The 14,218-nt window shown below is 39.8% G+C and overlaps 1 protein-coding gene across 1 annotated transcript in view; it reads right to left on the bottom strand.

Moving 5' to 3' along the window:
- The window catches only part of LOC118817323, a 38,520-nt gene extending 25,753 nt beyond the window's left edge, over positions 1–12,767 (bottom strand). The window contains exons 1-16 of the mRNA XM_036583891.1: positions 12,553–12,767; positions 12,281–12,398; positions 11,202–11,452; positions 10,470–10,610; positions 10,229–10,384; positions 9,259–9,403; positions 8,965–9,137; positions 8,736–8,864; positions 7,496–7,681; positions 7,157–7,401; positions 6,896–7,038; positions 6,590–6,814; positions 5,983–6,201; positions 3,879–4,009; positions 3,647–3,790; positions 3,208–3,417 (exon numbers count right to left, since the gene is read on the bottom strand). Coding sequence (XP_036439784.1) covers positions 3,208–3,417; positions 3,647–3,790; positions 3,879–4,009; positions 5,983–6,201; positions 6,590–6,814; positions 6,896–7,038; positions 7,157–7,401; positions 7,496–7,681; positions 8,736–8,864; positions 8,965–9,137; positions 9,259–9,403; positions 10,229–10,384; positions 10,470–10,610; positions 11,202–11,452; positions 12,281–12,398; positions 12,553–12,603 — 2,667 coding nt within the window. The 5' untranslated portion in view covers positions 12,604–12,767. The remainder of the gene's footprint in view (positions 1–3,207; positions 3,418–3,646; positions 3,791–3,878; positions 4,010–5,982; positions 6,202–6,589; positions 6,815–6,895; positions 7,039–7,156; positions 7,402–7,495; positions 7,682–8,735; positions 8,865–8,964; positions 9,138–9,258; positions 9,404–10,228; positions 10,385–10,469; positions 10,611–11,201; positions 11,453–12,280; positions 12,399–12,552) is intronic.
- Between the last annotated feature and the right edge of the window lie 1,451 nt (positions 12,768–14,218).

Raw genomic sequence — 14,218 nt, 5'->3', positions numbered from 1 at the left:
AACTCCAGCAGCACTGCTGTGTCTGATCCACTCGTACCAGCACAACACACAATAACACACCACCACCACGTCAGTGTTACTGCAGTGCTGAGAATGATCTACCTCCCAAATAGTACCTGCTCTGTGAGGGTCCATGGGGGTCCTGACCACTGAAGAACTTTCAGAATAAGAGTCCCTGTAAAAGAAGAAATTTGCATAACAAATGAAAAAAAACAGCCTGAAATCAACATGTAAACTGTTCTCAAACAGAACAGACATGCCTGACGCCACAATATTAATAGTTAATATTAATATTAATCATACGATGCTCCTGAGAAACACAAACTCCTTATACTGTTCTCCTTGTGTTTATATATATATATATATATATATATATATATATATATATATATATATATATATATATATATATATATATGTATGTATGTAAGTACACAATTTAACAGCAAGCTAAACTCCATTCAGACGAATACATGGGAGTCAGGATATAGCCTCCAAGCTCCAGTGCTTTATTGAGCTGCACAGTCATGCAATGAGTGAATAGGAGTGAAACTATAGGAAAAAATAAGAATAACAATATACAGCATGAGTAATGCTTTAGAGCTGTAGTATGCTCAGTATTACGCAACAGTACAGGATGACTGGAGATGGCTACTGAATACAATGCTCTGCTGATTATGAAACTTACATATTATCAGCTTAACATTTAATAAAATAAGCGTTTCAAAGCTATGCAAACCGCATTGACAAATAAATCTTGAGTATAAATGGCATTAAGCTCTCATATGGTTTAACACATATAGCGACAAGGAACAGAAGCAGAGATAACAATGGGATGATGTAGGAATGAGGCTACATAGCACTTTTCAACACGAATAAGAAAAGAGAGCTAAAGTGAAACATAAATCTCAGATACTTGAAAAATATGAAACTAGTGTCTATATGATGTCTGAAACACTTACAGACCAAAAGGAAACTTAAACTAATGGTTTCTACCTAAAATTGACCTCTGGACTGGACAAAATATTTCACACTGACCTTTATACTTAATCTATTGAACAGTGCTTTTTGAATAAGAAAAAGATTATGTCCTAAAACTAGAAATAAATATTATTTAAAAAAAAATGCCATAAAAATGTAATAGAAAGCATTATATTTGACTTTCTGATACATATAGGCACAATGATGAGTAAACTGTTTGTGTTCCTTTACAATCATAGCTTTTTTCATGTTTATATGAGAAAACCTTGTAGAGAGAACCTTATAACTCCAAGCAGAAAGTGAGTTCTTAGGATTAGAAGGTTCTATCTGCATTTGACCTGTTCCAAAAAAAAAAAAACTGTTTATACTTTGATTTATACATTTAGAATAGAAACATTTAGGGCGTCTGTCATTTTCATGTATTGAAGAGACGTGCCCCACATATCAGTTTTGCTACTTGGAATGCAAAATCTTTGAAGCTCAATATCTCAAAACTGCTCATTACACAGGTAGAACCTTATAATTCCAAGGGGACGAATTGCCCTGGTACCAAACACAGACGCTTTAGGGTGCTTTTTATAGACACCAGGCACATTGGCTGAACCAGAAGCCTAAAACTTGAGCACAGCCCAGTGCCCTAAGACAGGCATCACAGGCCCTAGCATGCTCCTTCAACTCAAGGTCAGTTAATTAGTGCATGTCAAGGTAGTCACTTCATTAGACATAAACAGGTTTGGATCTGTGGCAGCAATTTTCGGGTGTGCAGCCCTGCAGTAAAGTGAGGGGCAAAAGCCAGTACTGAACCAGTAGCAGGTGTTTAAAAAAAAAAAAAAAGTGTTATTCTACTAAAATGGTATGGTAGGGGGTCCCGCAGCAGGAGTGGCAACAGTAGAGGAGTCTCAGCCCAGTAATAGAGCCATACCTAAATACTATTTGATCCAGTTTCAAGCTTTTGTTCTACTGAGGTAATAATTTAGAGAACATTCAGCTGGAAGTCAAGAACAGCTCCCTGTGGCGAAGCCAGCTGTTGTGGCTACTGTTGAGCTGAGGGGTAGTTTAAGATTAAGATTAAGTAACCCTTATTAGTCCCACAACAGGGAAATTTCACCTCCGCATTTAACCCATCCGTGAAGTGAAACACCACATACACACTAGTGAGCACACACACACTAGGGGGCAGTGAGCACACTTGCCCAGAGCGGTGGGCAACCCTATCTGCAGCATCTGGGGAGCAGTTGGGGGTTAGGTGCCTTGCTCAAGGACACCTCGGTCATGTACTGTTGGTACTGGGGATCGAACCGGCGACCTTCCGGTCACAGGGCCGGTTCCCTAACCTCCAGCCCATAGTTGTTGGGTTCCAAGCACCAATGCAGGAACTAGAGGAGACTGGCCACATTGGTCAGTAGGGAAGAAATAACTACAGGGTCTATACACACTCCATTTTGACCAGTCTTTGCATTCATCTATTTAGGCCAACAGCCACACTGAAGGTGTAATAAAGGCTTTACAGATGCTTCACTGAATGGATGCACACATTCTGTCTCAGTGCCATTTTTAAATTTCTTTTTAAACCTCATGTCTGACACCAACAGACTAAGAGCAAAACTGAAATCTTTAATTAAGCCCTGCCCTCTCCTGCAAATTAGCATTCTTGAACTCGCCTGTCTGAACAGCTTCAAAGTGTTCCCAAGGGAATAAGCACAAAGCCAAAACACACCATAGTTTATAAAAGTGAGCCAAAACAAAGTTTCCCCTATTCCAATACAACCATTTTCAGTACGGTACATAGAATTAGAAGGGAGAATAATTTGCCTTGACGAACAATAGAGACAGATCAATGGTGAGCATTTATTTAATATAAAAAACAAAACATCTGCATGAACAACTTACAAATGGCTACACATAAATGTTAAAGTACACAGTACAGAAAAGAATAAGGGGAATTTCAGACTGGCTTGTGATATAAGAACAGCTAGAACAAACAGAGGTGCTTCACAAAATTTTCATAAAGCATTAACTGATTGCTTTGATTGTTAAATCTGTACTGCTTTGAAAACCGAAAGATCAGCCATTAATTAATTTAAGGGAAAAAAATGCCAATATTGCTGTTCCAGTATTCAACATGACAAGCCAAAATGAGGTCACATGACAATAACTATAAAACTGTCCCATAATTGCACTTATCCATTCATTCATCCTCTTCATGCCAAAGTAGAACCAAATCTAAAGTAGCTCATCTTCTCCTCCCCCGTACATGTCAGCAAGCTTCTTGAAGCGTGGGCCCCACTTGCTCAGGCAGTCGTAGTCCTGGTCCCCAGAGCTGGAGGAGTCCAGGGAGCTGAGAGAGCCAGCGTCTGATCCATCCCCCTCAGTGTCAAACACCAGCAGGGAGTCGTAGGGGGGAGCCGTGGGGTCGTTGTCTGCCGCCTTCAGATTCTATAGTACATGTATGTAAATGTAAGTGCTACGTATACATTCATTTCACTATTAGCTAAATCTGCATTTTTTAGTTCTGAAAAAAGCGTCATGAATTTCTAAATATTACACACAAGAAATCAACCTTTTTTAATTGAAATGTATTACAATTGTGAAATATGCTTAAATTTCAGTATTTCAACAGAGAGAGGGGTAAAATGAAAAAAATGCAGCTTGTTTCACCACTTACGTCATCAACAAAAGTGCCAATCTCCTCAGGGTTGGCGGGACGAGGCCGGTACTGGGGTGCAGACATACAGGTTGGAGCCACGTCATCACGGAACACACCGGGACAGTTGTCGAGGCCCCTGTACAGCACACTCAAGTCATAGTTCTGTGCAAATGAAAAGCCATTATAAGAACATGATGGGGACCAATCATGGACGAACAACAAAACAAAAACAAACATCCAATGAGCCAACCTGATCATCCTCTCCACCACCCTCTTCATCATAGTAGTAGACATTGTCCCTGACAACGTCATCAGGAAGCAGAGGCTCTTTTTTCACTGTCCTCTTCCTCCTTACAAACAGGAGCAGCAGGAGGAGCAGCACTGCATGGAGAAGCACATTACACACCAAAATCAAGAGAAAATCCAAACTCCTTAAAAGTTTATATTACAACACACACAATGTCACTGTCAGTGTCACTGCACTACTATGTCTGCATGTATGCATGTATGTACACACACCCAGCCACTAAGTTCACCTCCTTGTATCTGTACTCTGTCCATTATATCAGCTACACTTACCATATTAGTACACCTTGTAGTTCTACAATTACAGACTGTAGTCCATCTGTTTCTCTGCATACATTGTTAGCCCCCTTATTCAATGGTCAGGACCCTCACAGAGCAGGTATTATTAGGGTGGTGGGTCATTCTCAGCACCGCAGAGACACTGACATGTCTTAGTGTGTGTTGCGCATGTTTTGTTATACACATGTTTATTTCCTTTGTGTGTATTGGAACAACACAAAAAACAGAGAAAAAAAAGCCAAAAATTATATAATTTCACGCAAAACTCCAAAAATGGGCCGGACAAAATTATTGGCTCCTTTTCAAAATTGTGGGTAAATAACTTTGTTTCAAGCATGTTTAAACTCACCTGTGGCAAGTAACGAGTGTGGGCAATATAAAAATCACACCTGAAACCAGACAAAAAGGAGAGAAGTTGACTCAATCTTTGCATTGTGTGTCTGTGTGTGCCACACTAAGCATGGAGAACAGAAAGAGCACTTCAGAACCAAAATTGTGGAAAAATATCAACAATCTTTAGGTTACAAGTCCATCTCCAGAGATCTTGATGTTCCTTTGTCCACAGTGCGCAACACAATTAAGAAGTTTACAACCCATGGCACTGTAGCTAATCTCCCTGGACGTGGACGGAAGAGAAAAATTGATGAAAGGTTGCAACGCAGGATAGTCCAGATGGTGGATAAGCAGCCCCAATCAAGTTCCAAAGAAATTCAAGCTGTCCTGTAGACTCAGGGTGCATCAGTGTCAGCGCGAACTATCCGTCGACATTTGAATGAAATGAAACGCTATGGCAGGAGACCCAGGAGGACCCCACTGCTGACACAGAGACATAAAAAAGCTAGACTGCAGTTTGCCAAAATGTACGTGAGTAAGCCAAAATCCTTCTGGGAAAACGTCTTGTGGACAGATGAGACCAAGATAGAGCTTTTTGGTAAAGCACATCATTCTACTGTTTACCGAAAACGGAATGAGGCCTACAAAGAAAAGAACACAGTACCTACAGTCAAATTATGGTGGAGGTTCAAAGATGTTTTGGTCTTGTTTCGCTGCCTCTGGCACTGGGTGCCTTCACTGTGTGCATGGCATCATGAAATCTGAAGATTACCAAAGGATTTTGGGTCGCAATGTAGGGCCCAGTGTCAGAAAGCTGGGTTTGCGTCCTAGGTCATGGACCAGCAGGACAATGACCCCAAACATACTTCAAAAAGCACCCAGAAATGGGTGGAAACAAAGCGCTGGAGAGTTCTGAAGTGGCCAGCAATGAGTCTGGATCTAAATCCCATTGAACACCTGTGGAGAGATCTTAAAATTGCTGTTGGGAGAAGGCACCCTTCAAATATGAGAGACCTGGAGCAGTTTGCAACAGAAGAGTGGTCCAAAATTCCAGTTTAGAGGTGTAAGAAGCTTGTTGATGGTTATAGGAAGCAACTGATTTCAGTTATTTTTTCCAAAGGGTGTGCAACCAAATATTAAGTTGAGGGTGCCAATAATTTTGTCCAGCCTAATTTTGGAGTTTTGTGTGAAATTATATCAATTTTGGCTTTTTTTCCTCTGTTTTTTTTGTGTTGTTCCAATAAACACAGAGGAAATAAACACGTGTATAACAAATCGTGTAATTGCAATAATTTTCTGGGAGAAATACTTCATTTTCTGGAAAAATGTCAGGGGTGCCAACACTTTCGGCCATGACTATATATATATATATATAATATATTATATATATATATATATATATATATATATATTTCAAGTGGAATAGTGCATCTTACCTAGCAGAGCCAAGATAGCCCCAAGTATTCCAAGTACCCCAGACAGGCCAAAGGCTGCCACGGCCTTGTTGCTGCATTGAACGTTGTCTCCTGTGCAGTCACATACTGAAGCTTGGACGGTGTTGTCCTGGTAGAAGTTCATGGTGTCATATACCCTCATAACAACATTGTAGTCTCCCTGTTCCAGTTGAGTCTTAAGCCTTAGGAAAATTCCAGTTTCTACACAGAAGAGGGAAGAGGACACCACACACACACACACACACACACACAGTTTACGTTTTAATTTGTTTAAAATTACCATTTTATTGGTCATTTTAAACGAAAAATATCAACGGTTCTTAAAATCTGGTGGTTGAGGCTAACTAAACAATCTTGCAGTAATGTTTTACAAATATTGACAAAACTTTCTGTTCAACCTGAGTAAATAATTGTTAGTGGATACCTGAAGTGTTGCGAAAACCTGTCTCCCACTCCCCCAAAATAAGTGTCATGTGACCTTTTTCACTACATAAACCATTTCTATCGCAAAAAGGAGCGTTTTTGTGGACACGTAGCTATTGAGGCCAAAAAAATTACACTGTATTTCCAATAATAAAGGAGGGCGTACTTGTCTCATTCATCGTGGCAGTCCAGTCGTTCTTGCTGTCACCCAGGAGTTCCACTCTGTATGGAGCTGCAAAGCCAGGCCCATCGTTATCAGTCACAGACAGCAGCACTGGAGTAGACTCCTTATTGCACACTTCGATCACTCTCTCCTCAATGGAAGGAGCGTTATCATTCACATCCTTCAACTCAATCACAAGGGTTCCTGTACCAGTTGCTGGAACTGGATCTGCAATCATGTTGAAGGCTGTTAGAAGAAGCTACACCACTAAACATTTCCTTCTAATAAAGCATGAGGAAAAGGGACTACCATCATCCATGGCTACTATCAGAGTTTTGTATGTGCCATCTTGCACAAAAGGAGACTCTCTGTCCATGGGGCTCCTCACTTTGACCAGTCCAGTCTCTCCATCAACACTCAGCCAGCCAGCAGGATCAGAACCTACACGATACCTGCAAAACAAAACATGATACCAGATTACTACACCAGGGCTTATGTACCTGAGTGAAAGCGCAATGCCCAACACCACCACACAGTGTGTCCACGTAGTAACACAGAACGATATCTTACGTCACTTTCTGAGTCTTCGCTGTGTCTGGATCAGTGGCAGTGTACACTGTTAGTTCACTACCAACCGCCACATCTTCAGGTTTAGAAATGATTTTCTCCTCTGGATCAAAAACTGGAGCTTCATTCACATCCAGAACATTCACAATGACCGTGGCAGTGGAAGTGGTCAGAGGTTTGGCAAACGGAATATCATTCTCTGCAACCACCAAGAGAGTGTATTTGTTATTGTGCTCAAAATCCAATGGCTGAAAAGACAACACAGAGCAAAAGTCAGTGAATACAAGAACTGAGACCCCCACAGCCACATGAAATGTGAAAAGAAACAGGGGACTGTGCTACCTTAACAGTAGTGATGATGCCCTCCTGTTTGTTTGGTCCTGTGCTAACATTGAAAAATCCACCATTGTTGCCACTAACGATCCTGAACTTGGCTGTCCAGGCAGGAGACTGAGGGTCATCTCCATCAGTCACTGGCATCTTCACCACCACAGCTCCTACTTTATTCTCTGGGACAGACACGTTGTACTGAAAGACAAATGCTTTTGTTAATACTACAATAAAAGTAACCACATTTCCTGGTTTGAACACACATGAACAGTAAATCAGATTTAATGCACTACAGTTACAACAACTAAATCAACGTAATTGATCATTTTTGGAAACAAATCCTAATTAGGGGCTTGAAGTTTTAGATCCCCTTTTTATGTGATTTATTAAAAAGAGGGAAAATACAAATTGAGTGAAAAAGGTAAAAAATAAGATGTATTTAATCCAAAAAAGTTGGATCCTGGGAAAATTCATGAAACTGAGCTTATCTGGCACAAGAGCACAACTGTGTGTGAGCATCTCAGATAAAACACTGCATCCACAGCAGAAGCTCATCATAGTAACTAAGACAAATAAAACCTTATTAAAAATCTATAATACTGTGTCACTGCTTTTCAGCATGTTTTAACTTAGTGAATAAGAAAATACTGGCTAAAAGGATCAGCTGTATTTTAGAATCGTTTGGTTAATTTGTATGTTTCTGTTATAATTTGAAAACAGCGTTTTTACCCACTTTGGGTTTTTGGTTTGCCATCCAAACAAAAACAGATTAAGTCACTGAAAACATCAGGTTTTATTACAGTATTACTAAGCTTTGCTTTATTATTAGATGGAAATTAATGTTTTTTGGCTTCACAATGATTAAAATGGCATTTTTGAAAGTAATGCAAAAGATCTGTTTCTCTTATTAAAACCCCTTTTCTCTATTAATACGTAGAAATATGAGATAAGAAATACGATTTTATATTTGAAAGAGCGCAGAAGTTGAAATAATGCTTGTATTTGTTTAAACAAAACTGATTTAATGTTAAATATTCATTGTTAATGATGACAACTTTCTTATTGGTTAATTGAAATCCCAATGGGCTGATTAACAGATTATGGAAATATTCTTTACTTGCAGCTCAGATCAATAACCAGATCAATAACCTGGTTAATATTTCAGGATTAAACACATTTAAAAAAAAGCATTCAGATCAGTTTACTGTAAATCATACTCTCTGTAAGCCATGGTGTTTCATAACTGCCTTACCGAGGTCTTTTCAAACTGGGGTGCATTGTCGTTGCTGTCCGTTACAGTAATAACAGCTGTTCCAGTGCCTACACGACCTTCACCCTGCATATCTCCAGCAGCAATCGTCAATGTGTATTCAGGATATTTCTGAAAGAGATGATGTTCATTACACTGATGTTCTGAGACTGCTTTCATTTATTACCTCATTCCACATCAACTCATTTATTAATCTGATATCTGCTCTCACCTCTCTGTCCAGTCCTGCAGCGTTCACTCTGATTGCTCCGGTAACAGGATTAATGATGAACATGACTGGATCTGGCAGTTCTGGATTCTGACTGAGGATGGAGTATCTGACATCAGCATTGTCAGTGTTGGGGTCATCTGCATCAGTGGCTGTGACAGTCATGAACTCAAACTCTTAAGAGAAAGAGAGAATGAAATGTTGAGAACACAGTAAAAGGAAAAACACCAATACAGACTATGATACATAGCAGATCTTGGCCTCTTCAAACCTATTTAGTACACTTATTATAGATACCTAATGGTGAAGCTTCTGGAACACTGCCAAGGAAAGGATTTTGGGTGAAGACAGGCGTATTATCATTTATATCGATCACATTGACAGTAATCTCCATGGGATCTTCCTCATCCTCACCATCAATTGCAACAGCATGGGCTTGAAGCTGGAGTTGGCAGAGAAAAATACAATTAAACAAAGAATGCCTGGACTGATTTCTGGAGTTTTATTCAATTAAAGTTGCACTATGATTATTTGGTGATTTAGAGACTGGAAGTGTTGCAATTGAATGCAATGTGTGGAAGAAGCTTTTGTGACACCAGCTGTGCTTTGGACACACTGCGTTTGTGAAGTGAACTGCTTCTCTTGCTGCCTGGTGGCCAACTTTGGGAACGTGTCAATAAACACAAGCAGAAGTTGTAGGCTATTTCTGTGCCTCAATGCAGCCTAATATTGTTTTAAAAATGTGATTTTCAGCTAGTGAAATTATTTCTCACTTCTATCACCCACTGTAATAATCTCCTGCTAGATGTGCACATGTGGCTTGACCTTGTGCGTGACACGCAGTTTCCGCAACAGCAATCTGATTGGTCTGTGCTAACCTAATTTGCATAAAGTTCGACCTACAGGAGAGAGCAGAGACAGTAGGGTGTGCATCAGCAGTTGCTGTGCTGGTTATATGTGTATCTCTCAGCACTATGATTCGCTCAGTTTCACATAAATTATCCAAACAGTTCAAAGGGGAAAGAAAAAAAGAAATTCAACACTCCCAACTTGAAATGGCATCCCGCATCCCTGTACTTTTCAATTTTATCCACAAGAGGAATCTTATGTCATTACATAATAATATGTAACATCTAATAATAATAATAATAATAATAATAATAATAATAATAAAAACAGTAATCCATAACCATATCAGCAACCTATGCAAATACGAGAGGAAAACAAACAAAAATCCAGCCAAACCAGCAGAACTAAAGTCTCTTACCACATAATTATCTTTGGCCTCTCTATCCAGGGGCCTTGTAACATAGAGCGAGCCATCCTTTCTATTTACGATGAAAAGTCCTTTTGGATCCAGGTTTGCTCCTTCACCAGTGATGCTGTACAACATCTCAGCTTCCTTAGCATAAGTGGACTTGATCTGGACACAAATAAGGTACTTGGTAAAAAAATACAATATCTGTAGCTGTAAGGACTGCAGCTTAAATTAGAGATTAATTACACACCTGCACTATAAACTTGGGGAAAGGTCCACGTTCATTCTCTGGGATGTTTATTGGTGGAATCACCCACTCTCTCTTTCGCCTCCTCAACCCCCCTGAAGACTTTGGAAACTCCAGAACTGGGAGAGCCGAGCGGGATTCACTCTGAGGAACAAACAAAGCTTAATTCTGTGATGATCCTCAGACATGCTTATGTTTTTCTCTTTAATTTGAGTTATGCAAATACAAGCAGACACTCTCCCATGTTATAAAAAAACACACACCCACTCAAACATGTGACTACTGATTTTTCTTCATGAGTAAAAAGTTCCTCACATCTCAAAGCCTTTTGTTATTTTAATCATTGCCAAAAGCAATACCACCAGATCTCTTCAGCAGTATTCAGGGAGGGAATGTTCTCCACATCATTAAGACCAAAGTAACGCAGCCGTCACAATCTAAGGCACAAATCATGGGGTTGATCACAGCTCAGCTGCCCTCCTGTAACAAGGGTTCAGTTCCCTGTCGGTGCAAGCACACCCCGCTACACCAGTAAGAGTCCTTGGGCAAGACTCCTAATACTACATTCACCTCTGGATAAAAGTGTCTGCCTGATGTAAACGTAAAGGCGTGTATCATTAAGTCATTAATGTCATTCAAAACTATTGCAAAGAAGCAACACATGAAAACACAATTATCAATAAAACTGTTGATTCCAGATACATCCACTAGAGGTCAGGCTAGCTGTAAGCATACCTGTGCAGGGCTGACTGCCTCAGTGTCTTCCTGCTGGTGATGGTGGTCAGTCCTGGCCTCATGTTCCACTCTTACAAACGCAGTGTGTTTCTTGCCCTTGGAGTCCCAAACATAGACAGAGAACACGTTATGATCCTCGTGTAGAGCGACCTGTCTCTTCAGTATCACAGTGCCATCAGCGTCCACTTGAAACCGCTTGTCTGCAGACTCAAAAACTGTCCTTGATCTTGCGCTGCAGTTGTTGAAAACAACTGGAATAAAAATGAAAGATAGAAACCTTAAAAGACAAGAACAAGATGACGTCTTGGGATGGTCAGAAAGCATGCACTCAGATAGAGATCTGGACCACCAACCTTTAGTTTGATAACATGTACAATACTTCTCATTTTTAGTCACATATTAGTCTTATGTGAGTTAAAAAGTACCTTTATACAAGAGTCTCCAGGTCAAATCTGATTAGAATCTGATGGCCATGACACCATGAGGCAAAAGACACCAGTACTTTGGCTTGAAGTGCTGTTTGAGAGCTTTGGTACTGAAGTGGTGAGTAAACATAACTGCTGATCATGAATAAGCTGCCATTGTGCTGGCAACTAAGATCATAGAGATAAATAAATCTGCTTCTTTACCGGAGTGATTCAATGGCTTCGGAAAACTCGCCAACTGAACATCCATGAGAAATAAATATTCCAAATAATATAACCTCTTTATAAGATTAAATTTTATTTCAAATTAGCAAAATACTTGAGCAACCTTCTCCTATGGGACTACTGTTTCATTTTCAGATCAAATAAATATTGTGATGCCTATAATGTATCATAAAAATGAAAAAAATGAAAGTATTGTAATGTTCTATTTTTGCCATTTTTTGCCCACCTCTATTTCCACATATTTTCAGACAAATTCACATAATGAAACAACTAAGAAAACAGTATTATGACCAAACACCCCATGGCGTCCGGACAAACCTGCATCAACATGCTTACTGGAGAAACCAAACTTTCACCTTTGGCGGTGTGAAATACCTGAGCTAAAGCTCACTTAAAAACAGTCTGAGTGCTGCGTTAGTGCTGCCGTACCTCTGCCGAGCCGTCCGCCTCTGTGAAGCTGCTCTCTGTGCACTTTGAAAATGAACAGGTCGGAATCGAATCCAGGTGAACATGGTGGCGCAAAGTAGGCAAAGCCAGGCGAAAGTACCTTCATGATGGAGAAAACGGTCTTCATTTATCTCAAACACAGTGATTTATCTTAAAAACTAGACATGTGATACAAGTTGTGAAGAGAGTGTATTTAGGCCAATTAAAAAATAAAGGCCAATGTCATGGTGCACAGGTGAAACAAAATAACTTACCTGCAGTAAAACGATCAGAACTCCCAAGCCTACATTCCTTAAAAACTCCATGTGACAAACCTACTCAAGTGGAAGTCCCAAACGTGTTTGCCCTCTGACTGAAACTCCTCTTGGGGCTAAGATGAGGAAAGGTGTGCCAGCAGACAAAGTAAGCTAGTTTTAAAATAAACAGCAGGCATTGCCTGACATACTGTTCAAGTATGGGCACAGGTCCTCTAGACTCCACCTACAAAGAGATGAACTACTCAGGAAACATCACAATAATGCTTCGCTCGACTGAGGTGTTAACCTGCAAAACCTGTTTTTGAAAGTTTAGTCTGACTAGTTTAAATGTAAGGTTCTTATCCAGCCATATGCCAAGGTACTTGTATCAGTGACCCTTTCAGCTCAGTTTAGTTCCTTTTTGGTTCAGTGTAGTTCCTTCTATTCTCCCCAGAGGGGAAATTAGTTTTACACCCAGATATACTAAACATATAACACAGCAAAATAAAAACATAACATCAGCGACGTCAACAAAAACACACAATACAACTCATACATTAACCCTTGTGTGTTGTTCAGGTCTGTGGGACTCATTTTTAGTGTTTTCCAAAAGAAAAAGTGATACATTTTTATTATTATTTTAACCTCAGATTCTTGGTCTTTGCTCATTTTCTGTGAAGAACATATAAAATGACCCATTTTCAGTGTCTTCACACTGTTCACCCCCCACACATTTATATTACACATGTGGTGTTGGGTGAACCTGCGGGGAATAAAAGTGTGTCCTTCACTCTGTTCTCCTCCTACATAGCCTGCTGTTAGTGTGTGTGTGTGTTTGTATATGTGTGTGTGTGTATGTGAGGGTGGACAACATGGACAGGCTGCTGACTGGCTACAGCTGCTAAAGGAGAACCCTACGCTGGCCACTTGTGATATATTAAACATCTGGTATTTTTACATAAGCTGTTATGGCTGTATTGATTTAATAAAACAATAATGCAGTGGGTCCACCAGACCACTGAGTAACACACACATCAACACCACACAAGGGTTAAATCCAACAATATAAAAATACATACTCAGACTGAATAGCCCTATAGCCTCGGGTATGAAAGAGTTGTTTTTTTTACTTTTTACCCTAAATCTGTGTCCAGAAATAAGAAGCTGAAACTCAAAATTAAGGGGATGGTCAGAAAAACTCAGTATCGATCTCACTTTCTGAATAATGTGACAGACGAATGCAACATTTAAGGCTGAGCTTGGATAACACCAATTATTTTGTTTGCCACTTTAAAAATGCAATCATAGAAAAAGGGTTCTTCTATTGTTATGATTCAAGCTTGTTACACTAGAAGAACCCTTTTTGGTGCTATTTAGATCCCTTTTCAAAAAGGTTCTATATAGAACCATATACAGCACATTCCCCGTAAATATGAAGAACCCTTTCACAATGCAAAGAACCCTTTAATCATGCAAAGCTCTATACAGAACCATTTTCTTTAATAAAAAACCTTTGAATAACCATCTTTTTTAAGTGTGTGGGATCAGTTGGACAGTACAATGGTCAGATGAACCTAATGGGGGTTTCCTGGATGCTTCTTAGGCCCTTTTTATAGACCCTCAACAAAGATCCAGGATTTTGTTCCCCCTCGTTGGGCAAGTGATATAATGCTGAAAACTGCTG

The sequence above is a fragment of the Colossoma macropomum genome, unplaced genomic scaffold, assembly GCF_904425465.1.
Source record: "Colossoma macropomum unplaced genomic scaffold, Colossoma_macropomum, whole genome shotgun sequence".
Taxonomy (NCBI): Eukaryota; Metazoa; Chordata; class Actinopteri; order Characiformes; family Serrasalmidae; genus Colossoma; species Colossoma macropomum.
Note: the sequence above shows the minus strand (reverse complement) of the source record. Positions and strands in the feature narration are given on the sequence as shown.